Source organism: Sceloporus occidentalis, unplaced genomic scaffold (assembly GCF_023333645.1).
Source record: "Sceloporus occidentalis isolate IW3139 unplaced genomic scaffold, rSceOcc1.0.p SCAF_6, whole genome shotgun sequence".
Classification (NCBI taxonomy): Eukaryota; Metazoa; Chordata; class Lepidosauria; order Squamata; family Phrynosomatidae; genus Sceloporus; species Sceloporus occidentalis.
Genome location: NW_028316986.1, coordinates 3,328,092 through 3,354,412, shown reverse-complemented (window position 1 = coordinate 3,354,412; position 26,321 = coordinate 3,328,092). Strand labels below are relative to the sequence as shown.

At 43.6% G+C, this 26,321-nt stretch overlaps 2 protein-coding genes across 2 annotated transcripts in view; one reads left to right on the top strand and one right to left on the bottom strand.

Moving 5' to 3' along the window:
- Positions 1-14,919, top strand: part of LOC149310333 (F-box only protein 16-like) — a 34,685-nt gene extending 19,766 nt beyond the window's left edge. Inside the window, 5 exon segments of the mRNA XM_089528739.1 lie at positions 1,386-1,618; positions 2,666-2,771; positions 8,200-8,425; positions 12,126-12,211; positions 12,214-14,919. Coding sequence (XP_089384865.1) covers positions 1,386-1,618; positions 2,666-2,771; positions 8,200-8,425; positions 12,126-12,211; positions 12,214-12,243 — 681 coding nt within the window. The 3' untranslated portion in view covers positions 12,244-14,919.
- A 111-nt stretch (positions 14,920-15,030) lies between these two features.
- LOC149310332 (L-gulonolactone oxidase-like) overlaps positions 15,031-26,321 on the bottom strand; it is a 75,150-nt gene continuing 63,859 nt past the window's right edge. Inside the window, exons 11-14 of the mRNA XM_089528371.1 lie at positions 21,712-21,861; positions 20,040-20,204; positions 19,054-19,144; positions 15,031-15,190 (exon numbers count right to left, since the gene is read on the bottom strand). Coding sequence (XP_089384497.1) covers positions 15,062-15,190; positions 19,054-19,144; positions 20,040-20,204; positions 21,712-21,861 — 535 coding nt within the window. The 3' untranslated portion in view covers positions 15,031-15,061. The remainder of the gene's footprint in view (positions 15,191-19,053; positions 19,145-20,039; positions 20,205-21,711; positions 21,862-26,321) is intronic.

Genomic DNA, 26,321 nt, shown 5'->3' with positions numbered 1-26,321 from the left:
AAGAGCCGCTTTTTGCACCCTCAAAAGAGTGCCATAGTTGCGGAGGCACAGCTATATGGCACCCCTTTGGTGCTGCATCATCTGGATGCAGCGCCAGAGGCGTGCCATGACGCCACACACTGTCTGCAGTGGCACGCGACATCAGGGCGCCCTGGGGGTGGAGTTGGGCATGCATCGTCAGGATGCTGCATCCCAACTCTGCCCCCAGATTGGCCTTTCAAGCCGGTCTGTAAAGGCCCTAAGGTTTTTATTTAATGTATGTCTGGGTGTGTTGGATTTCTGTATGTACATAGTATCTAAGTTGCCTTAAGTCTTCTTGCAGAAAAATATTTTTAAGGGAGGAAGGTGAAGGAGAAGTTAAGGTAACTCATTTCCTCCAACAAATGAGCAATTCCATCTTAAATGGTTTTTTAATTATATGAGGAATCTGTCTACGGCAGGTCTCTTCTATTAATGTCAGCCAATGATTGAGCCACCGGTGTACATCTTAACATACCTGGGAAACCAAGAAGAGAAGAGGGCTTTGGTCTGGAAGCACCTAGAGTTATAGAATCCTGGAATTGGGATCCCAAGGCTACCCAATACAACACCTTTCTGCCATGCAGGAATACACAATGAAAGCACTCCTGACAGATGACCATCCAGATTCTGTTTAAAACCTTCCAAAGAAGGCGACTCCACCACACTCCGAGACAGCATCTTCCATTGTCAAACAGTTCTTACTGTCAGGAAGGTCTTCCTAAAGTTGAGGTGGAATTTCCTTTCCTATAGTTAGAATTCATCTGACTGGTCACTAATGGAAACAGGATGGATCCTTGATCTAATCCACTATGCCTCATCTTATTAGGCAGAAGGGACATCTCAAATTGCTCACCCTTGTAGCATAGAACTGTTGTCCTCACCACTTTTGGGATGGGCACTTGGATTGTCTTCTTAACTCTTTTTCTTAAGCAAATTTGTTTTCTGAATCTGGAGCAATAGATTGGAGCAATAGATTCAAACTATAGTAAAAGAGATTCCACCTCAACATTAGGAAGAATGTCCTGATAGTAAGAGCTGTTCAACAGTGGAATACTGTGCCTCGGAGGGTGGTGAAATCTTCTTCTTTAGAGGTCTTTCAAAAGAGGCCGGCTGGCCATCTGTCACAAGGAGGGCTTGTTTGGTGTCTCTTGCATGGCAGAAGGGGGTTGAACTTGATGGCCCTTGAGGTCTCTTTCAACTCTATGATTCTATTATTCTTGCGTAAAAAAGGTGCCATGGTTGTGGGTCAACTGGTACAAGGGCAGCCAGTGCCTCACAGTTTCCCAGCGCTGGGGAAGCTATTATAGAAAGCTAACAGCTAATAGATTAAAAATTGCTTGTGTATCTTTTGCTCACCATTTCAGGTTCCACCTAAAGAGGACTTTCTGGTGGCCAATGTGCGACCAATACCAAAAGAGACACCAGATGTCAAACCCTCCCTGTTGTCAGTTCTCCAGTCAGCCTCTCTCTTAGGAAAGAAGATGAACAAGGAGAAGAAAGAGCTTCCTCCATGGCGTTCCTCAGATAAGCATCCGACAGACACCATCAGATTCAATTACTTGGACAACTTTGATCCCATTGAGCAAGCAAGACAAGCGTAAGGCACACCCTAATTACTATCTCTTTTTTTTGTCAAACAAAATTAAATAGTTTTTGTGGGTTTTTCAGGCTATGTGTCCATGTTCTAGCACAGTTTCTTTCTGACGTTTCTCTGAAGATGCCAGCCACAGATGCTGGCAAAAGCCTTCGACTTTACAAAATTAAATAGCTGTTCTTATGTATGATGGTAGCCCTGTCCTCAAGGGCAGATGACAACAGCACTGCGGCATTCATCCAAAGAGCAGAACTTCCAAGGTCTACTACTTAACTCTCTTTTTTATAAAATTGAGATCGGAGGCTGCAGGTTAGTAACCTGAACAAGTTCTGTCCCTTTGTGATTAATAGCTCTTCTGAGCTGGATTCTTTGAAAATGTATGGGGCCTCTTGTTTCTGGTTTTGCCCCCCCAAAGGTTTTGACTAAGCTTGGTTTGTTTCTAATCACTGTCAAGTTCCCTTCAACTTATGTCGATCCTATGAATGAGAGACCTCCAAGTGACTTTGTTATCAACAGACCTGCTCAGTCCTTGCAAACTCAGATGTATGGCTTCCTTCACTGAGTCGATCCAACTCTAATGCTTTTTCCTCTTTTCCTACTGCCTTTTACCATCTTACCATCTCACTGTCATCTCACATATTCAGAAGCTTTTAAAATGTTCCTGCTTCTCTCTTCCTCTCCCAATTTCCCCCTTTGTCCTCAACTCACTTCCATCACTGCAGACTGAGTTCAAAGTGCAAAAATAGTTTGCACTCAGAAGGGAGTAAGAGGAGAGGGAGGCAGACTCTTGCCTTTCCCTGGAGGCTCAGGCCAGAGCAAACAGCCACAGCCTCTTTTAGCTTGTCTTTCTCATTAAGAACATTAAAACAATGTTTTTAATAAGATTGCTTAGTTAATTCTTTGTAAATGTTTGTATCAAATTTATTTTTAAGCTGAGTTTGTTACACTGTGAGGTCTGAACCAACTCAGGTTCTATTTTGAAAGAAAGGTGGGATATACGTATATTAATAAATAATATAGTAAATGTATATGTAATCTTTCCTTTTGAAGTAGAAAGAAAGGCGGAGGACTGACTCCAGACCTCAGCCAGGCCTCCTTTCAGAAAAAAAGGAGACCAAGCAGTGGAACATACAAACTCCAGAAAGCAAAGTCCTTGGTAAGTATTGTGTGATCTGTTAATCTTGTAAACTTACACCACTAACTCAAGATGGTATGCAAGTCTGGGCAAGGACTGGGAACTGCACACCCAAAGCCCCTATTCCTGCCCCCCACCTTTTGTTTCTGCTTGAATCAGTAGTCCAAAGCTAACAAATGGAACAAAGCTGCTATTTTATCTTTGAACTTTAGTGGTAATCTTTGGTGACAGATTCATCTCTTCTTGGGCAAAGGTTTTCAGTGAGTAGAGGTTCAGAAGGTATGGCAAAGTTACTTTTTGGACTACAGCTCCCAGAACATCCCCCCAACTCATAGAGTGCAAAGATATAGCTGTGTTAGTCTGTAGAATCAGTATGTAGAGAGATCTTGTAGCACCTTTGAGACTAACGAGAGAAAGTAGTTGGCAGCATAAACTTTTATAGACTTAAGTCTACTTCCACAGATGCATCCCGGGGAAAGGTGTTAAAAATCAATGCATCTGAGGAAGTAGACTTAAGTCTGCCAACTACTTTCTCTTTTTAGTCTCAAAGGTGCTACAGGACCCCCAGCTGACATAGATATGCTGTCTACAGGGATTCTGGAAGCTGCAATCCAAACTCATCTGTGGCTGGTGGACTGCGAAGGGAATTGAAGAAGCATCTGGCCATGTCCCCATAACCAGACATGAAATGGTTCGATCCTCCACTGAGGTCTCGGTGGAAGATGTAATCATTTTGCATCTGGGTACAGAGACATAGCCAGCCACTTCTCCAATCCCCTTTCATTCTCACCAGACATACTGTAGAGTAATTGCTGGAGGGCTATTTTGGGTCTGGAGTGGATGGGTGGGCTTTGGTCATTATGCACCATGGAAGAGAATACTAACCCCCTCAGTGACCAAAAATGCGGTCACATGTAGGTATAAAGTGGGATTACACCTGCATACTCCACTTACAAGACACAAGGACCATTGTGTTACACAGGACCATTGTTAGGTTTTCTTTTTGAATGGTATGCAACCATGGGAAGGTTAGGCTGCCAGTTTGAGCCATCCAGCAATGCAGGCTGTGGGGATACCTTATCCTCTTTTGGGAACTGGTTTCTAGCTTACAGTATAGTACTATTCAAAATCCACAAAACAATGGCCTGTTACAGACTGCCAAAATAAAGCTGCTTCAGGTCTCTTTGGAGGTATACTATTTAAATGATGCATGGGTCCTAAGAGTCTGGAGGTCGCGCCAAAGCCACACTCCATTCCTAAGCACCAGAGTGCAGCATTGGTGCAGCTTCCGGATTCTTGGGATGCATGCATCATTTAAACAGCATACCTCCAAAGAGACCCGAAGCAGCTTTATTTTGGCAGTCTGTAACAGGCCAATGATACCTTTATTGGCCAACCAAAATGCACAAAATACATGATATGAGATTTCAAAGCTTTACTGGTTTATTTAATCAAGAAAAGAGGTTAAAAATCAAACAGGAGAAAGAAAAGAAAATGATGATGTTGGAGTCATAGGTGACCATTTTGTCCAGATGTTATGTTTGTTTGTTTGTTGTATACTTTCAAGTCAGTTTTGACTTGTGAGGACCCTAAGATGAACCTATCATAGGGTTTTTTTGCAAGATTAGTTTGCCATTGTCTTACCCTGAGGTTGAGAAAGTGTGGCTTGCCCACAGTCATCCATGGCTGAGCTGGGAATTGAACCCTGATTTCTAGAATCGTAGTCCAACACTTAAACCACTACATCATGCTGCAGGGATATCCATGTAGGCAGAGGCTATTCCTCCTTCTTCACCATGTAGGCCCTGAAAGACAGTGAATTTAAAGTCCATTAGCATCACCATTTGGGGGATCTTGGATGTTATTGTACCTTGCTGTATGGCCAATACAGCAACCCTTGGATAAGCTGGAAACAGCTTCTTTTTCTCCAGCATTCACCTAATTGTCATGGCCTGTCTCTCCTTAGAGCTCCACAGGAGGAATCTCCTCTGGCTAAGTCTGTCTGTCTTGTCAGCAGAGGGGAGCAGCTTCACCTGTCATGTTTGGAAGAAGCCTGCTGCCCCAGGCTTTGTGATTTAACAATGTTTTGCTTCCCTGTCCTCCAGCAGCCTGGGGCAGTGATACCGAAAATGAAGGAATGTAGGAGTCAGGTAGATGGAGTTGGATGGTGTTTGTTTTCCACAGTTCTTTATGTGCTGCACCCATTCCTGAGGGTGCCATTCTGCCTGCCACCATGATGTCCTGTCATCCTGTCATGCACCTGCATCATCTTCTCTGACATTTTAAGCCCTCGCATGCTCACCTGCTCCTCTTCCAGCTGAACCCCCTGCCAATCACGGAGTTGCTTGTTTTCAAACTAAATAAAACTACACTTTGCCTTTTTATGTTTTATCCATGTGTCTTCCACTCTTGTCAGCTAGACAACATTGGCTTCTCTGGCAATCATTTATGTATTTTACATTTTTTGGAAGAACTTAATGTTTCATTGTTGCTAGTGGTGTTGTTGCTAATTAATTCTTCTATCGTCTGGCTTTATGTCTTCACAGTAGAGTTCAAAGCAAGTGCTTTATTGTCTCTGCCTTTTCCTGGTGCTTATTTTATATATATTATTTATTTGTTACCTCTCTATGCCAACGTTTCTCCAATGAGCTCAAGGTGGCTTTCATGACTCCCCTCTCCCTCTTCACATTCTCCTTACTACTCTGTTCTTGTTTGGTTGGGCCTCACCTGGAATATTGTGTCCAGGTCTGGGCACCACAATTCAAAAAAGGATGCTGAGAAGCTGGAGCGTGTCCAAAGGAGGGTGACCAAAATGATGAAAGGTCTGGAAACCTTGCCTTAAGAGGAGAGACTTAGGGAGCTGGGTATGTTTAGCCTGGAGAAGAGAAGGTTAAGAAGTGATATGATAGCCCTGTTTCAGTATTTGAAGGGGTGTCACAATGAGGATGGAGCAAGCTTGTTTTCTGCTACTCCAGAGAATAGGAACCAGAACAATGAATGCAAGCTACAGGAAAAGAGATTCCATTTTCAAGGGATAATCCCCATTTATACAGTTGGCCCTCTGTTATTGCAGGGGATCCATTCTGGACTCTCCCGTGAAAACGGAGGCTTGCACATATTCAAGCCACATAGGCTCGAATGGGGTGCGTCCCCATGTGCCCACGCCATTGAAAATAGCAAAGGTTGCCCCTCTGGATATTCAAGGGCACAGATTTTAGATCAGTGAGTTAGGAGGGGTGACTGTACTTCCAATTGTTCCTGTGTGATAAAGTCCTATGATTCATTATTCTCACCACAGCCTTTTGGTCTGCTTTAGGCTGAGAGAGCTAGTGATTTTTCCTGGACTTGAAGCTGGGTCTCTTACGTTCCAGTCCAGCACTCAAACCACTAGTCTCTCCATAATGTTCTAAATGGGAGATGAAACAGTCACATTGAGGCTGCCATGCTATGGGTGTTACTTCCATTAAGATTAGATCTGGGTAAATTTCTTTAGGGCTACAATATTAAAGGACTAAGATAGCAGTAGGAGTCTTGCAGTCCTCTGAATTTTGGACTGCCACTCTCAGTATCCAAGCGTTCCCCACCATTAACTGTGCTGCTAGGTCTGCAGGGACTTGGTCTCGAATAGCATCTGGAGGGTCACATAGAATCATAGATTTCCTGAGCTGAAAGAAGCCATCATGGGCATCCAGTCCAACCCTTTGCCATGCAGCAGTACACAACTAAAACACTTCTGAAAGATGCTCATGCAACCCATTTAAAAAAAACCTTTAAAAATTAGAAAGATTCCACCAAGTTAATCTCTATCACTGCAAACAGCTCTTATAGCTCCTCCTTATTGTTTAGGTGGAATCTCTTTTCTTGTAATTTGAACCCATTGGTTCTCTCCATCTTCTCCATAACACCCCTTCAGATATATAAACATGGTTATTGTGTCACCTCTCAGAGTGGGTCAACACTTGCCAGAATACTCCAGGCTGCAACTGAAGTATTTTGGCCCCAAATTCTCCCATTTACTGCTCTCTTTTGCTGCAGGGTTTCGACTCAACAGTTTTCCTCTCTGCAATGCTGGTGAGTTCAGGACAGAAGGAAAATTTCACTGGAGGAGAGCAGAAATCCTATTTGGGGGCAATGTGCTTATCCCTGCCATAAGTGCATTGCCCCCAAACAGGAATTCTGCTCTCCCCCAGTGAAATTTTCCTTCTGTCTTGAAATCGCTAGCATTGTCAGCAAACTCCGGGGGCCATTTTCTACGTTAGAACCTACCAGAGGCCACACTAGCCCTTTCAGATAAAGGTGGAAGGTTACTTCTAATATTTTAAAAAATTATATTCCTTGTTTCAAAATTCTGGATTTGTTGCTCAAGGAAAGGAGACATATCTTTTTAAAGAGGAAAACCATGCCTCCCCTGGGTTTTTGGTGTGAGTGTGTTCAAGGAATGAGAATTCCTTCCCTTCAGTTGGCAGTTGTTTCCAGGACCAGAGAAACAACATTGCGTGTGCTGCCTGACTCCCACTCTGCCAACTTCCAGGGCCATTCTTTTACTTTGCATATTCCTAGACCCAAAGGACCCCCCAAGAACCTTATGGCATGCAGCAACCAAGTTCCTTCCCGCCACCATGCATCCATTCACTCTCCCAAGTCTTCTCCAACCTGGTCCTTCTCTATTTGCTGTACTGTGACTCCCATGATCCCAGGTTGGCTGTGGCTGATGGAAGTTGTATCCCAACACAGTCGGAAGGGTTCCCAAGGTTAAGGATGCTACCTTGCAGAGTTATTCCTGATAGAGCCAACAGATGCAGTTCTAGCCAGTCGTTTCTCTGGTTTTTCATAGTTGTCATTGAAATGATAGTGGCATTCTATATTTTGTTGTTGCATGCCTTCAAGTAGTTTCCAATTTATGGCTGCCCTAAGCCAAACCTATCATAGGGTTTTCTTGGCAAGTTTCTTCAGAGGAAGTTGGCCACTACCATCCTCTGAGGCTGAGAGAATGTGACTTGCCCAAGTGGATTTCCATGGCTGATTTGAATTTTGGTCTCCCAGTGTCCTAGTTTAATAATAATTTTTTTTATTTATATACCGCTATTCCAAAGATCATAGCGGTGAACAGCAAGTAAGCTAATTAGCAAGTAAGCTAATTTGCCCCCAACAGTCTGGGTACTCATTTTAGCTCCCTCCTCGGAAGGATGCAAGCCTGAGTCGAGCTTGGGCCCTTTTGCTGGTCTTGAACTCGCAACCTTGTGGTTTTGAGTAAATGGCTGCAGTACAGGCATTTAACCACTGCGCCACCAGGGCTCCATCACACCATGCTGGCCCTCAAAGAAACCATGACCTCTCAGAGGGCATTCCATCATGCCATAAGCCAAAACTACACTGCTATCTTATTTCAGTATGGACTTTTTTGGTTTGGCTTTGTCCCTAATTCATGCTCCTCTGCCTTGCTTCCTAGATGTCGCTCTCTGTAGACCTTGGATCACAACCAAAAGTTCCATCCCGCCCAACTTGGGCCACATATGAGCCACCTGGTTACCCTGTGACCAAAGGAAGAGCCAAGGTCCTCGCCCAGAGTGCCCAATGGAATGCTGGGATACGGCCAGGACCTGTTCGAGGACCAGTCCCAAAGCTGAGTGAGAAAGGAAAGAAGGCCTTTGTCCGGACCAGCCGAAGCTCACCAAGTTAGTAGACAATCCATGGCCAATATGTAACCTAAGCCCTACATGGCTTGAGTTCTGACTACTTGCAGGAGTGTCTCCTCCCATACAATCCACCCCACACACTCAGGTCCTCTGGAAAGAATCTGCTACAACCTAAGAAGACCAGCAGTGACCCAAAGGACCTTCTCATCAGCCGCTCCCAGGCTCTGGAACGACCTGCCGGACGAGATCTGCCATATTACCACCTTAGAAGCCTTTAAAAAGGCTATTAAGACACATCTCTTCTGGCAGACCTTTCCAGACTAGGTTAGCTCCATTAGATCCATTAGACTTGCCTCCCCCCCTCTATTGATACCTCTAATGATACCGATAACAACATTGATTGATACCATTGCCCTTGTCCCCCCTCCCCCCCTTGAGAGGAAGACTCATTTCTCACGCTAATCTGTCTGGAATTTTAGTGTATTCCTCTAGGACAGTTTTAATTTTTTTTTATGTTTAATCCTTTTTTTATGGATTGATCACTGTGTTTATGACTGGGGGAGGGTTGGGTTTTGGGGTTTTTAAATTGTAATTTTTAATTGTTTGATGTTTTATTTATACTGTTGGAATCCGCTTTGATTCCTTTGTGAAAAAGCGGAATATAAATAATAATACTTATTATTATTATTATTACAGTGGTACCCCGGGATACGAATTGACCGCATTACGAAATTTCCGGGTTACGAAAAAGTTAGATTTAAAAAAACTGTTCCGGGTTACGAAAGATTTTTCGGGTTACGAAATTAATTTCGGCGCGAAATTTAAATTGGAAGCGCGGCTAGCGGCTTTCCAGCGCCTTTTCGGGTTGCGAAATGTATCGGGTTACGAACGGCGCCGCGGAACGAATTAATTTCGTAACCCGAGGTAGCACTGTATTATTAAATATCTGCTGGCAGAGTTACGTTATGCTACTCCTGTAGTGAATACCAAAGTAAGGAGCCCTGGTGGCGCAGTGGTTAAATGCCTGTACTGCAGCCATTCACTCAAAACCACAAGGTTGCGAGTTCAAGACCAGCAAAAGGGCCCAAGCTCGACTCAGGCTTGCATCCTTCCGAGGTCGCTAAAATGAGTACCCAGACTGTTGGGGGCAAATTAGCTTACTTGCTAATTAGCTTACTTGCTGTTCACCGCTATGATCTTTGGAATAGTGGTATATAAATAAAACAAATTATTATTATTATTATTATTATTATTAATGCTGTGTATGTGGTTCAATTATCAGTTCTCATGGCTGGCAACCCATTGTGCAATGTGTCTAGGCAATGCATAGAGGCGCAACACAAATTCACGTGCTATTCTGTATACTTTAATGCACTGCCATATGTGCAACAGTCCCAAATGTGCAATTCCACTCATGCCACCCCCAGCTGGATATGACCATTGAACATCCTGCAAAACAACCGCCTTGTATGTGTCGCACAACTTAGAGTTATGCATGTCTCAAATAGGATGCAAGCCCATGATTAATTTCAAAGAAAGAGACAAGCATCTCTCTTTGGGGTGCTTTATCAGTGAATTCCTGTACTGGTCAGGGATGGAATAGATGGCCCCTGGGATCCCCTCCAACTCTACCAGTGTATGATCTCTGCAAAGGGGATGACTAGAAGTGCAAGTCCCACCTGTCGTGATGCTTGTTGGGCTATTTTGGATTAGTTGGGGGTTCCTCCAAGTAAATAATAAGACTTAGGTATCAATTAAAATATTTATATGCTTTCCTATGGCCCAACATGCCAAGGCAGCATACACAGTTGAAAATAATTTAGAACAGTTTGACTTTCTACTCTGCCCCAATCCTCTTCTACTTTAGGGAAAGAAAAGGAAAGAAAAGAAAAGTGCAATGCTGGTTGTTAGTAGGAATATACAGTAGGCCCTCCACATTTGCAGCATTGACTTTTGCAGATATGATTATTCACGGATTTGATTGTTAAGTTCTCTGTAGGAATCTCTTAAGTCTTCCAGCACAACTCTGTAGGGAATTGGCCATAGAGTCACGCTGGAATCATAGAACTGAAAAAGATCTCAAGGGCCATCCAATGTAACCCCATTCCACCATGCAAGAATATACAATCAAAGCACCCCAACAAATGGCCATCCAGCCTCTCTTTAATAACCTCCAAAGAAGGGGACTCCACCACACTCTGAGGAGCTAGAGGTTTGCATTTGTGGGTCTTCCAGTGCAATTCTGTGACCAACTTCTGCCATAGGGCTATGCTGGGGAATCCAGAGATTCCCAGAGGTGTTCTTTCAGATTTTTTTAAAAAGTGTTTTGTTTTATTTGCATATTTTTCACTTTCATGAGGGTCCTGTGCCCCTGACCTCCGTGAATGTGGAGAGCACACTGTAATTTTTCATTTTCTTATTGAAGAAAGCAACAAGGAATTTTAACAATTTTCTGCGTAGAAGTATAATTACCCAGAAAATACTGTGCACAAAGTAAATCGTTACTCACCGAAGTAATTAACTGTATCACCAGCTACCCACTTGTGCCTTTAACTCTTTTTTAAAAGTAGCTTTCCAGCCCTTGCCCTCTGCTGCCTTAATTCATTCCTACCTTCCAGCCTTTTCGAAGTCCAAGGATGATTCTGATATGAGAGCCAGGCTGGGAGATAGGTATTGTATCTAGGGAAATGAACCATAAAAAGGAGGGATGTGGTAGGATGCCAACATCAAAAGGAAACTTCATTCCTTCTTTATAAGTGGAAAGAGCAAAGAGCCACTTCTCTCACATTTTGCTTGGCTGTTATGCTCACAGCACCCCAGACATCCAAAATGTCATCCACAAAATATCTCTAATAGAGAAGAGTTGGAGTTGACTTAAAGGTACATGGAAACAATGAGCACACCCACAGCCAGTCTGTAGCTGTGGGAGGGAGCTGCGGTTGTGAGCCTGCGGTGTGGGGCATTGCACCAGTAGGTGCAGGAAAGCTTCCTTGGCAACATCACCAAAGTTGTTGTTGTTAGCTGCCCTTAAGTCAACCCTGACTCATGGTGACCCTGTGACTCATGTCCAAGACCCCCTGTCCTCTGCTGCGGTCTTGCACTCATGCCCATGTCCTCCTTGATTGAGTCCATCCATCTGGCATGAGGTCTTCCTCTCTTTCTACTGCCTTTCCCAGCATTACTGTCTTTTCCAGCAATTATGCCAGCCTATGTCACCAAGATGATTCTAGGCAATGGCTCCAGTATCAGTAGAATGGTGACTCTGCCCTGGGTTTTAATCCAACTTTGAAGGAGCTAACCAAGGTAATAAACTATGTGTGGTACTGAACTATTTGTGGGTATACTGTATGCCTGTACTGCAACCATTCACTCAAAAACCACAAAGTTGTGAGTTCAGTCCCATCCAGGGGCTCAGGGTTGACTCAGCCTTGCATCCTTTCATTGGTTGCTAAAATTAGTGCCCAGCTTGTTGGGGGCAATTGGCTTACACATTAGAAACCGCTTAGGGAGTGCTTAAGTGCACTGATAAGCAGTATAGATATGTACTTGCTATTGCTATTGGGTGGGGCAGTGTTCAGCATTTCAGATAACTCCTTTAAGACCTAGCACAGACTTGTTGCTGGTAGGGATGTGGGTGCTGTGGAAATTCCAGCACAAGGTTTTGATTTTGAAAATGGTCCCATTATTCATGTTTCTGACTCCATCCATGTTAATGAGTTGATTTCTCCACCCATTCCAGCCTCGCCGCTCTTTGAAAGCCAGCCATGGGAGATCCCACTGTCTAGCCGTGGGTCTGATGTGGATCAGGAAGATGGACAAAGGCTTCCTCTGTCTTCACAGCGTCACCGTTAAAATAATAAGGCAGCTTTTGGAACGAGAGTTTGGAATCCACTGAGTGACCTTGGACACGTCATATGCTCTCAGCTTCATGGGGAGGCAATGGCAAACCTCCTTTGAACAAATCTTGCCAAGACTAACAAGAAATAAAAGTTTGTCTTAGCGTCAGCATAAGTCGGAAACAACTTGAAGATGCACTAAAACAACAGCAGCACACACCATGGACTGCTCATGTCTTTGTTTCCATTGCAATGGATGAATGGGACAGCCTGGATTTAAACCTGTGGTCTACTAGGAACTTACCATGTAGCCTTGGACAAGTCACTATCTCCCAACTCTAAAATGGGAATGGTGGCAGCCTACCTCACAGGGTTCCTGTGAATGTTTCAAAGATTCGCACAGCACAATGCTATCCATATCTACTCAGAAGTAAGTCCCACGCTTCTCAGTAGGACGTTTTAGACTGGACAGCTATCTGCCGGGGATGCTCTAGCTGGAGATCCTTCACTGAGCCAAAGGTCGAACTCAGTGGCCCATGAGTCCCCTTCCATCTCTAGCATTTTAGGATTGCAGCCTAAAACACTTTTTGGCACTGGAGGGATTTATTTCAAATATGGAATAATGTTAGCAACTGGTGAAGAAGAGTGGGGAAAGATGTCTTTCATTTGAACATATGGCTGAACCATAGTAAAAAGGAATAATCAATATAAATATAAATAAATACAACATCCAGCGTCAACATCATATGATAGTGTTTGTGTTTGCCCCCTACTATTCTCTTCTCTCTGTGGATCATTAGATCCTTTTCTAGTCTCTCCATTGTCAACACAGACATTGCAGTCTCAGCTAGCTTTGTTGTTTATGATGACAGTTTGCTGCTGCTCCATAGGGTGGGACATCAACCAATGGATTCAAATGACAAGAAAGGAATCCTAGAATCCTAGAGTTGGAATAGACCCCCAGGGCCATCCTATCCAACCCAACCCCATTCTGCCATGCAGGAAGACACAATCCAAGCACTCGATAGATGGCCATCCAGCCTCTGTTTGAAAACCTCCAAAGAAGGAGAATCTACCACCCTTCAAGGCAGCATCTTTGGGAAGTTTGTCCAAATGTTTTAAGGAGATTCTGATTAAACATTAGTAATTGCTGTTCAACAATGGATCAGATTAACTCAGAATGTGGAGGACTGTCTTTCATTGGAAGTATACCAGTGGTTCCCAGACTTTGGTTCTCCAGATGTTTTGGACGTCACCTCCCAGAATTCCTGACTGTTGGCCAGGCTGACTGTAGCTTCCGGAAGTTGAGGCCCAAAACACCTGGATGACCAAACTTTGGGAACCACAGATTTAAACAGAGGTTGGTTAGCCACCACTTGGGGATATTTTAACTGTGAAACGACTAGTTGGTCTTTGGGCTACCTTTGTTGCTGTGTCTAAAAACACGCTTGTATAGCAGTGCCATTTGGGCCTCCCTGTGCTCTTCTTGGGAGGTTAGAAATGAAATGTAGCCCCCTTGGCAGTATCCTTATGCTTTCTGAAGTTCTCTTCGGTGAGCAGCTTATTTCTCCTGTCTCCTGTTTGAACTAGTGGAGTGTTACAGCTGCTGTGGGTGTGGGTGTACATTGGGAGGCGTGCGCTCTCATGTGGCCAAATGCCTTCAGTGCATCTCTGTCACAGCAAATCTATAGGTCTAGGGAAGGAGCAAGCGGTGGGGAAAGGGAATTCATTGCAGCACATTCTGATGTAGTGCCACTCAAAAGGGTGGTTTCTCATCAATGCTGATCCACAAGCCACCAGCTGTCAGTCTGCAGAGAGTTGCCAGGATTGGAAAAATACAGCTGTAACCAATAGATACAAATAAGGCATTGTTCCTTGGCACATTGGGAGGGCAAGTTGCTAGTCCCCAGATCAGACGATAGCACTGTTCTAATGGATTAGAAGCCCACTTACCCAAATGACAAGCAAAAATATATAATTACAGTCAGCCCTCTATATTCACAGATTCCTTATTTATGGATTCAAGTATCTTTGGCTTGAAAATATTTTTTTTACAAAATAAGTTCTGAAAAGCAAACCATGATTTTGCCATTTTCATAGAATCACAGAGTTGTAAGAGACCACAAAGGCCATCCAATCCAACCCCATTCTGCCATGCAGGAAATCACAATCAAACCATCCCTGACAGATGGCCATCCAGCCCGTTTTATATAAGGGATACCATTTTGTTATCCATTGTATTTAATGGGGCTTGTGCTGCAAAAGCAGTTTAACAGCAACAGAAAACAACTCTGCACTACAATTTTCATGTGAGATTAACCAGCAACAGGGCAGAGATATGAAGCTTTTCTTGTTGCACTCTCACATATCTTGGGTTTTTCAGTTATAGGGACTTTGGTTGATTAAGGTTACTTCAATGACAGGATTAGTGCGGCATCATCTGAAAGGCTTTCGCGCAATCCCTGTCACTAGCGCTTTCTGGGTGGGACAATGTCCAATAAGCACAACATCATATGAAAGTCCTTCCCACGATCGCATGGCAAGGACGGGACAGTGACATCTCATCCCTCGTGTGATAATCTCCATAGACTGTGATGTAGGATCTCAGCCAGTGTGTTTTTTCCTAAGAAATCGGGGTTGTTGGTTTTATTTTAGCAAACAGATTTTTCACACTTGCAAAATGCAAAATAAAAAAATCTTGTGGTATCTGACAAGTGTGTCACAATGTGTCACAATGCCCTTTTCTTGTCAATGATGAGAAATCTTGCCAGTATTTGTTTAAATTCCTTCAACAGGATCCCTCAGTAACCACTGGAGACCACTTTCTCCATTCCATCACTCAGTAAAAGACCTTCTCCAGATAGGCATTCAAGAACATTCCCCTGGGATCGAGTTTCTCCCTGATGGCGCAGAACCTCTGGAAGCTGGGGTACATCCGCTCAAAGTCTCGCCGGCTGCATGTGTGCGCCTGATGGCAAAAGAGACAGTTTTAGGATGGTTTTAGGAGTTTCTCCCATCCCTCTCTTGTTACTTAGAGCAAGTGGAGTTTAGATAGAATAGCATCCCTCCATGGAAACTCTCCTGCCTTTCTACATCTAAGGGCGCGTTCCCACTCGCTTATACACTGGTTTACAAAGCGAATCCAGGGTGTATCGTTCCCACTCAATCCTGAATTAACTCTAGAACAGTTCTAGATTTACCCTATATCGTTCACACAGCGATTCGAATTTGATTTGAATCCAAACATTTAAATCGGATCAGAAGCCTATAAACCAGCGCAAAAACATAGTAGGTTTTAGCCCGGGTTATCCCTTGTGCCGCTATACGAATCGCTGTATTTAAATAGGAACGAAAGGGTGTCTGATTCGGGAACCTGGAGATGGGAGGAGCAGCGCTCAAAGGGCTGGCCTGGGGGTGTCACCCTCTTTGGTCTCTTTCTGCATCGCCAGCAACATTTTCTTCCAGTTGCATAATAGCCTTTCCTCCGGTGGATTGCAACCTTCCCTCTGCTCCTCTTTCATAGACCGATGTGGGAGGAGAGCCATTGAACACCATTTTTAACTATTCATTTTTCTTTTTCACCTCTACCTGAGCAGCAGATGGGCTTTGGAGGACAGCCCAGAGATCAATGGGTCAGGCAAAGAGAATTTGGGGACCCGAGGCTCTTTGCAGAGGAACTATGGGATGGGTTTTGCAGGACATATCCCTGCTTCATGGCTCCCAAGACAGCCCAGGGAGCAACCTTCCCCAAAGATTCTCTCCCCAATGAAGCCCTCTGCCTTCTCCTCCTTGATCTGATTTGGTGAAAACACAGGCACACACACTATATAGATAGATAGGTAGGTAGGTAGGTGTGTGTGTGTGTATTTATACACACACATGTTTATATATGAATGCTCTCACACACATGCATATATATATATATATATACACACACACACACACACACACACACACACACACAAACATATAGGTATATACACACATACATATTTGTATGTTTGTGTAAACGCACATATATATACACATATGAATGTATATTTGTATGTGTGTGTGTGTGTATTTCTAAAGTAAATTATAAAGTAACAACTTTTTTAATTTACGGGGAAAGAAACCTCATCTGCAGTTCAAAACCCACTGTAGAAATAATCCAGTTTGAGACCCCTAAACCTGCTGTGGCTCAATACTAAGGAATTATGGGAAGTGTTGTGTTTGTGAGGCATTTATCCTCCTCTGCCAGAGTGCTGGTGCCCTAATAAACTACCATTCCCAGGATTCCCTAGCACTGAGTTATGGCAGCAGTTAACATGGGGAGACACAGAAGAGGACGAATAAGACGCAACAGAAGAGCCTCGGATGCAGACGACTTTCATTGGCTGCCGCCCCTCCAAAACCCACTCCCCAAATCTCCAAGCCAGAAGGATGACTGCTTTGCTGGAGGACCTTCCCCCAGCCTCTCCCGGGTCTTTCTTCCAAGGCAGCCAAGCAGAAGTGCTTTGGGGAGGCAGGCAGTTTTCTCTCTCCTCCCTCAACCATCCTTCCCCACGAACTTCCTTCCAAATCAACCACACAGAAGTTCTTGGGAGATGCAGTTTTCTCTCTCCCTCCCATCGGTTGCCTAAACCAGCCCTTCCGGCACCTTCCAGGCTCAGAGGCACTTATTCAGCGCCTCCTCATTGGCTCTTTAAAAAAACACACTGCGAAATTTAATACAAATTAAAAACGTCCCCGTAATGGGAACGCAGGTACAGGCTACATCAGTGCATGTTACTCCGAAGTATTGTGACGTCATGATGACATCACTATAATTGACACGACAGTCATAGCCGAAACAAGTGAATGTGAACGAAAAAGTAACAAAACCGGTTTAAATATACACCAATTCATCCATGAATGGGAACGATACTGTGTCAATTACAGCGAATCAAAATAAAACGTTACGTAAATGGAAACGATAAAAACAAAGCGATTTAAGAAGTGGGATAACACTGGCTGTATTTTGAGTCATTTTAAAACGAACCGCTGTATTTAAAATCGTTTTAAATTGCAAGTGGAAACGCCCCCCAAGACCCCCATTTGCTTCTACAATCCTTCTCTTCTGCCGCCCCCAAATTATGGAACAATGTATGACCAGTCCTGAATGCTTTAAAAAGGCAATTGAGACGTATCTCTTCCGACAGGCCTTCCCAGATTAACACCCAAGTAATTTTTCTATTCATTCCATCAAGCATCCACTGCTGTCTGGAGCTGCCTCTGCCTTATTTTAGCAATTGTTTTAATTTTTTATGGTATTTTATTGTGGATGGGGTTTTTTGGGGGAGGGTTGGGATATAATGATGATAACTGTTTTATTGTGTTTTAAGGGTGTTTTTTTTTTATTGTTAGCCACCTCAATCTGCTTGGATTGGCAGGATACAAATAATAATAATAATAATAATAATAATAATTAGAATAGAATGGAATAGTTATTTTTACCCTGCCTCTCCCATAGGATCGAGGCGGCTTACAATATAATAATTATTATGGTCATAAATACCTTTTGTAATTATTATTATTTATTATTATATTTGTTTGCATCCTGCTTTTCTCCCAAAGTGGGTTACAGTCAAAAAGCACAGTACAATTAAAAACTTACAAAATTGGCAATTAAAATGGCATTAAACTATTGCATTATTAAAAAGATAATTCATATTGTAACCAAGTAAACAGACCAGGTGATCCAGGATACCTTCTTTGGGAAGTCATGGATAATGGGTTATGGATGAATGACGTTTTCATCAGGTCTGGTAGATCAGGCCAGAAAAAGCTACAACTTAGGCTGCATCTACACTGTAGACTTAATGCAGTTTCACACCACTTTAACAGCCATGGCTCAATACTATGGAATTCTGGGACTTATAGTTTTGAGAGATACAGCCATGAATTGCACTTCTCTCATTGCTTATCAATGAGGATTCCCAGGTGCAGCATTAAAAAAGTACATTAATTTTACATATGCAATGGCATGGTTAGAAATTAGTGCAAATTGGAAGGAGGTTTCTAATCTATCTTTGGAAAACTGGAGAGGTAGTTTTTTGGGACTACCGGAGAAGAAATTGTATGGTTCAGTCTAAGGCTAAGCATTTTGAATAGCATACAGAAGACTGAACATTTTTGTAGTGTTTGCTTCCCATTTGTTGAACACAGCAGCTCTGGTACTACTATTTGTCCTCCAAAGTCTCGTGTAAATCTTTGGAACAATGTGCTCTTCTGATTTTGGATCAATGCCTCAAAAATCTACTGTATTTTTCTTCTTCCTCTGATTAACAAGCTCACCCCTAAACTGCAAATCCCAGGATCCCATGGGATGCAGCCAAGACAGTTCAGGTGGAACCACAGTCCTATAACTGTGTCCTGCACAAGCACCCCTAGATTCAGAAGAGGAAGAGGGGGACTACAAATCCCAGAATTCCACAGAATGTAGCCATGAAACTTCAATGGAATCATGGTGCTATAACTGTGTAGTATAAAAGATGTATTAACAAGATTTCTGTTATTGTTACTGTGTTGTTTAAAAAATAAGGTTATGTAAATTTTATATGATTCTGTTTCCTTTTATGAGCCCATCAGAGCTCTGAGATGCAAATAGTTTGAATTGTCTTTTAAATAACTTTTATATTTTTATTGAAGCTTGTGGGTAGGTTTTTAAAAAACATCTGCATTGATTTAAAATATATTGTAAGCCAACTTGAATCCTATTATTGGGAGAAAGAGGCAGTATAAATGAAATCATCATCATCATCACCACCATCATCAAAATTAAACACATTTAAAGCTGCCCATCGCTGGTACCTTTGCCCAGTGTGGTCTGCCTCCAACCTTCTTCATGATGCCCTCATAGGCAAGCCAGTAGTCCAGGCGTGGGACGTCTTTCCCGTAGGGTCTAAAGGAGGACACAGGGGAAAGATTGTGTCTTCCAAGGAAGGAGTGTCTTCCACTGTCAAACAGCCCTTACTGTCAAGACGTTTCTCCTAATCTTGAGATGGAATCTCTTTTCCTCTAGTTTGAATCCATTGCCATGGGTCCTACTCTCTGGAGCAGCAGAAAACAAGCTTTCTCCATCCTCAATATGACATGATGGCTGCAGAGAATGAGGGGGAGGAAGGCTGCCATTTCTTCCCAGAAACACATTCTGTAGCTGCTGCCACACTGCAGAATTAATGCAGTTCAACACCACTTTAACTGCCATGGCTCCATCCTATGGAAACCTGGCATTTGTACTTTGTCACGGCACCAGCGCTCTCTGACAGAAGGCTAAATATCTCACAAAACTACAAATCCCAGAATTCCATAGCATTCAGCCATGGCAGTTAAAGCTGTCTCAAACTGCATTAATTCTACAGTGCAGAAGCAGCCTGTGCCACATGAGCATTTTACAATGTGGCATAAATATGGCAGCCAGGGCCAGCGTGGTGTAGTGGTTGGAGTATGGGACCACTATCCTGAAGACCAGGGTTTGAATCCTTGCTCAGCCATGGAAGTCCCCTCAGTCACCTTGGGCAAATCACACACTCTCAGCCCCAAGAAACCCTGTGACAAGTCAAGGTTAGGGTGGCCATAAGTGAGACACAACTTGAAGGCACACAACAACAACAACATCCCCAGCTAATGTCTCCCATGAACACTTCAGATGCAGATGGCGGCACTTTCTTGCCTCTCCCAGTTTGTCCTTTCTCCCCATAGATAACTGAGGTTTACTGCAGTCCTAGTTGGTCTTGGATGAGAATGCCACCCATCCCAAAGGTCAAATGGCCCGGACTGGGCTGCCTCATGCGTACCTGTACATGATGATATTCATGTAGCAGCTGTCCCTCTGGAAACAGGGGCTCAGCAGGATGTTGTCCCCCCGGGTGAAGCGTACTTCCACTGGGTAGTGGGCCACCACCTTTGGGTTGCTTTCCAGGACCCGCTTCAGCTCCAGAAGAGCCTCCTTGGTTTTCTCACTGCAAAAGGGGCAACACAAGACCCAGCCGTCAAGCCAGGAGGATGCTTCCAAGCAGAGGCAATGGCTAGGTTTCTGTCAAGTGGTATCCCAATCCCACTGCCAGCTCTGAGGGTCCCAGCAGAAAAGCCCCAAAAGTGGAGCAGGCATTGCAACAAGATAGTTGCTCCTTCATAAATCAGTCTGTTTTGAAAGTGCTCCAGGGCCCCAAGCACCTTCATCTAGTTCCAGGGATTAAACAACATCATGGAGTGGGAGAAGCTAGGAGTCATGATGGTACAGAATCATAGGAGTTTATCATATGGAGGAAAATTGGACATTTAAACAGAGTTTATCCTGTGAACATTGCGCAATTACTAATAAATTGCAATTAAGATTTTCACACACAGCAGTCATTATCCTGGGAATAACCAGGGAATAACCAGGCAATAAACAGCAACAAATCATTCACAGGATTTTCCAGTTGCTTGGTTAATCTCGGGTTAATGGTGCTTTAATCGCCTTTGATTGCGACATTGTGTGAAAAACTTTATCGCAATTGTGCAATTTTTGTGGGATATTTCCAGGGTAAGGGTACTTTCTTCACGACGTGTGAAAATCTTAATCATGAATTTTGCAATTTTCACGGGATAAACCCTGTTTACACTTCCAACTGTCCCCATGTGAGTGTCCCCCACAGAGCTGGAAAGGATTGCAAGGACCAGCTAGTCAAATCCCCTGCCATGGGGAAATATACACCTAGAGCACGCCTGAGAAATATTTATCCAACCTCAGTTTAAAGACCTCCAAACATGGAAAGTCCACTAACCTCCAGGGAAGCCCATCCCATTGTCAGATAGCTCTGTACAGTAAGGAATTGTAGAATGATAGAATCATAGATTTAATGTACAGAGCTATCTAACTCTGACACAAAAGGAATAGATTGATATACATTCAAGAAATAATATATCTATTATTTTGAACATTTCACATTTCAAACATTTCTCCAGATAGTTCAATCCTGCTCAGAATTACAAATCCCAGCACTCCATAGTTATTCATTCATGGAAGTTTAAGTGGGGTCATATTGCTTTATTTTTGTGGCGTGGCAGAAGTTGCAGGTAAAGAGGTACACTATCCAAAAAAGCACAAAGCAAAGTGGCAAGGTTTGGACACTTTGCAGGCTTGTTCTGCCCTATCCTTGTGGGACTTTGGCCATTGCCAAAGCAACTTTGTCTTTTCTAGGAGCTATCCAAAGTGTGAATAAACGAGCTCAATCCCTACTACTCCATGCTATAATTTAACTCCCTGTTCAAGCTCCTTGTTCTTTCAGATTTACCTCTATATAAAGTCAGACCCTATCTGGAGTAGTGGCCACTGACCACTGGGTTCATTGCTGAATTTTTGGTGAGAGTATCTGAATTCCAAACATTTCTCCAGATAGTTCAGGACCCCCCCCCCCCCCCCCCGTCAACTGGTTTTTTCCTACCAGCCACCCCCCTTTAGGGAATCCAACTTTGGTGTCTTACATGGGAATGGCCCAATCCTGGACATGCTGCTTGAAACGGCACTCATAATTGAAGATCTTGTAGCTCAGGTTGACGTTCTCCACTTTGCTGGTGAAGAGGAGCCAAAAGAAGAAGCGGTTGAGCCAGCCAACTAGGCATGGCAGGAACGTGCTGAAGGCAAAAAAACAGGGTGACATGAAAGATGGATATACAGAAATCTGAGGTCATGGGTACATGGAATGCTAGAGAACATTCTCATGGACTTGAGATCCTGAATATTCATAAGGGGTGACCTCCGTTAATTTCAATGGGGCGCCTCGCCCCCGTGGGGGCACTCCACACACGCTTGTGGGCATGCACCCTATTCAAGCTTATGGGGCTTGAATATCAACGAGTCTCCATTTTTGTGGGGGGCACTGGAACAGATCTCCCATGAAAACAGAGGGCCAATTGTATTACCATATATACTCATGTATAAGTTGACCTCATGTATAAGTCGAGGGCAGGCTTTGGGGCCAAAATCATTGATTTTGATATGACCTGTGGATAAGTCGAGGGTCAAACTGAGGGGCATGTAACAAAGGATCTAAATGGAGAGGGGGGAAAGTCACAACTTTGCTCCCTCTTTCTCCCTCTCTGGACTTCTCCCAAGGGTCACAGTCTGGACATGCAAAACGTGCACACAAACCTCCAATTTCCTTCCTTTCCCCACAATTTCCCCCAAGGCTGATGGCTTGCAAAACAGGGGATACAGATCTCCGATTTCTCTCCTCTCTCACCTGCCTCCCTTCTCCACAGCTTTCCCAAGGCTCACAGAAAAGTATTACCGCATTGACCCATACATACGTCTATCTAGGATTTTGGAGCCTATTTTTGGGCTTAAATTTTTTGATTTCTAGACGAGTATATACAATATTTTCTGTTCCCTGGGAACGTTTTTGAATTTCAGCAACCCTTTTGCAACTTAAAGATATAGCCATGTTAGTCTGTAGAATTAATACGTATAGAGATTTTGTAGCACCTTTCAGACTAATTGAGAAAAAGAAAGAAAGAAAGACGTTTGTAGCAAGAGCTTTTGTAGACTTTAGTCTACGTTTTCAGATGCTTATGGTGGAGTGGAAGCCAGGGACAGACAGGAATGCAGGAGTTTAACTGAAGAAAACTAAAAAGTAATGTTGGCTACTGCAGACCCAGTCATCATGAACAGAACCCATGAGCTCTACACGATACGTAGTTTGCAAGGGGCTCCCCACATGTAGGTCTTTAGGTACGACATCCTTTTGTAAGCCAAGGATTTGGATCCTTGCTCAACCACGGAAACCCACTGGGTGACCTTGGGCAAGTCCCCCACTCTCTCAGCCTCAGAGGAAGGCCATGGAAAACCTCTTCAGAATCTGTCTTGCCAAGAAAATGCTAGGAGAGGGTCACCATAAGTTGGAGTCACCTTGAAGGAAGAGCAAGCATGGTGCAGTAGTTTGAGTGTTGGACCAGGACTTTGACAGGCCAGGATTCAAATCCCTGCCTAGCCCTGGAAACCACTGGATAACCTTGGACACTCTCAGCCTCAGAGGAACGCAATGGGAAGGAGCCCCCTTCTGAACAAATCATGCTAAGAAAAACCCATAACAGATTAGGATTTCCATAAATGGTAAATGAATTGAAGGCACACAACAGCATCAACAGCACAAAGAGTTGGATATCAGAAGCAGAGATTCTCTATGAAATTGGTAGAGCATCAGGTCCCACCAACATAGGGCTTGTCTACATGGACAAATTCCCCTGATCCCCCCCAGGATCACTGCGTTTTGCTTACAGGACGCAGGGCCGAAAACTGTGAATTGGGTGCATACTGTCTTCACCATGCCTGCACCTGATGTAGAGCTTCCTTGCTCTAATCCACATTTAAATATTCAGGGATAGCTGTGTTGGCCATTTAACACATCCAAACAAAAGTCCATCAGTGATACCTTTATTGGCCAACCAAAACACACAATATACTTGTAAACAAGCTTCCAAAGCTCCATGGGCTTCTTCACCAGGCAAGATGTTACAAGCCAAACAGGAGGAAAACACAATTGGAGATGGTAGATGCCTGCATGTTGTTTCAGTCCTTAGTAAGGATGTTATGCTGGGGAGGATATATTTTGCGCAGGCTGGCTCCTCCTACTCCGGACCATTTGGCAATAGGGAGATTGACAAAGTCCAGGAAATTTAAAGTCTAGTTGCATCTCAACAGGGACCCCTCTTTTGCAATCCAATATACAGTCATCCCTCCATATTTGTGGCTGTGATATTTGCGGATTTGATTATTCACGGATTTGATAAATATGTTCTCTCTAGGAATATCTAACCCCTCCAGTGCAACTCTATGGTCAACTTGAACCAAAAGTCGCACTGAAGGACTTAGAGATTCCTAGAGAGGACACTCTACTAGACCTTTGTAGCTCCTCCAGCGCAGTTCTATGGCCAGTGTCTGTCAGACGTTGACCACAGAGTTGTGCTGGAGGACCTAGAAATTCCTAGAGAGGTGTCCTCTTAAGTTAAAAACATGGGAGCTTTTGTTATTTGTGGTTTTTCCATGTTCTTAGGGGTCTTGTGCCCCTAACCCTGGCAAATATGGAGGGACAAGTGTATCTCTATTCCAGTGAGGTCACAGGCCTCTTTGTAGGCAGAGAACAATGCATTCCTCAAGAAGTCTCCATGTTTTTGCATCAGGAACATTTTGGTGGTGTAGAGGTAAAACAAGCGAATTCAGTCCAAATTTAAGAAGAAGAAATAATTTTTAAAAATTCACCTTTTGCTGCAGGTTTCAGCTCTTTGCAGCAACAACAGCGGCTGCTTTCACTTGCAGTCCCTGCATGCTGCCCAGCACTGCCATTGCAGGTCCAAAACCTTAAATCAGTTCAGGGCTTCCTCCCTCTAATCCACATTTAAATGATTCACCTTTTGCTGCAGGTTTTTGGCTCTCTTTGCAGCGATGATGGGGACTGCCTTTTCACTCCTAGTCCCTGTGAGCTGACTGGCATTGCTGCTGCATGGCTTGGCACCTCCTTCTGACCTCAGCAGCGGTACTAGGTAATGAACAGGTATTGTGTAGGAAGGCAACCACCTATATTGTTCATGGCAAGAGCCAAAACCCCACAGCAAAAGAGATCAGGTAAGGGGGAATTTGAGGCCAGAATTCCCCCTCGGAGTGGAGTGGAGTCTCCTTCCTTGGAGGCCTTTAAGCAGAGACTAGATGGCCATCTGTCCGGAATGCTTTGATTTGGATTTCCTGCATGGCAGAAGGGGGTTGGACTGGATGGTCCTTGCGGTCTCTTCCAACTCTATTATTCTATGATTCTATGATTCTACTCCAGAGGTAGCCGAGGTAATTCTGTCCGATGTAGACCTGCTTATGCTTATGTGGATTTCTGAAGAGGAGTGTAGCTGGAGTAGTGCTGCTAGAAAAGTATTTTCTTGGGGTACGCCACTGTCCAGTTTTGGGGGAGGGGGGAATCAGAGAGATCCTAGGTCCAGAGTGTCCTCCAACAGTTAATGCTGCCTTAGCTGTGTTGAAGCTTTCCTTTGGAAGTAGCTGAACATATTTGTCCAATATAGAATGTCTGTATTCCATTCAAATGGAGTTGCACATGCAGCTATGCATGCAGATCTATATTAGGCATGCATTCAGTTGTGCACTTGGATACTCTTCTGGATGTGCGTTCAGCTTCATATTTGGTTGTGCATTTGGTCTTGACATTCAACACAAGGGTTGTGTAACACAGCCAACACATAACTTTGCAAGCAGGGATTTGTGGTATGGGACCTTGATGTTGGATCTTAGTCCTTGTCTACTGTGCTGCATGCAGTTTTGTACCATGTAGATCTGAAGTTACACCACCATAAAGCTGCAAGATTTTGGATTTTGACTAGAAATCCCTGCCAGTCTGCAAAGAACTATTTGGAGACCCTGATTTGCTTGCTGCAACTTTGAACAAACAAACAAACAAACAATCCCCAACAAAACAAAAGACTCATGTGGTTCCTTTCACCTGTTGTCCAGAAGATGGCAGCACAACACTGGCCATCACACTTCTAGTCTGATCTGAAGTGAGGAACAATCCCATAGATTTACAATGGAAGTAAATGTGTGTGAATGTGTTCAATGAGGTTAATTTGAAGCATGGGTGGGAATTGTGCAGCCCTTCAGATGTTGCTAGATGGTAACTCGCATTAACCCTAGCCAGTATAACCAATGCTGAGGCATACTGGAAGTCACAATCCAGCAACATCTGGAGAGCCAAAGAGGGTGCTGCATTCTTCTTAACAGCTTTTCATCTTTTTAATTGTGCTTTATTTTTTAAAGTATAGGTTTAAACTGTTTAAATACTGTGATTCGTTTAATACCATTTTACTATTCACTTTTTGTGTGTTTTAGCTGTACAGTTCTTTTAAAAATTGTCAGCCACCTTGAGTCTCAATTTTGGGAGAAAGACGGGAAACAAATATAACTACAACAACAGCAGCAGCAGCAGCAGCATCAACACCAATAATAATTTATAGTGTGGAAGAGAACCCATTATATCAGTGATTCGCAAACTTTGGTCTTCCGGGTGTTTTAGACTTCAACTCCCAGAAGCCCCAGCCAG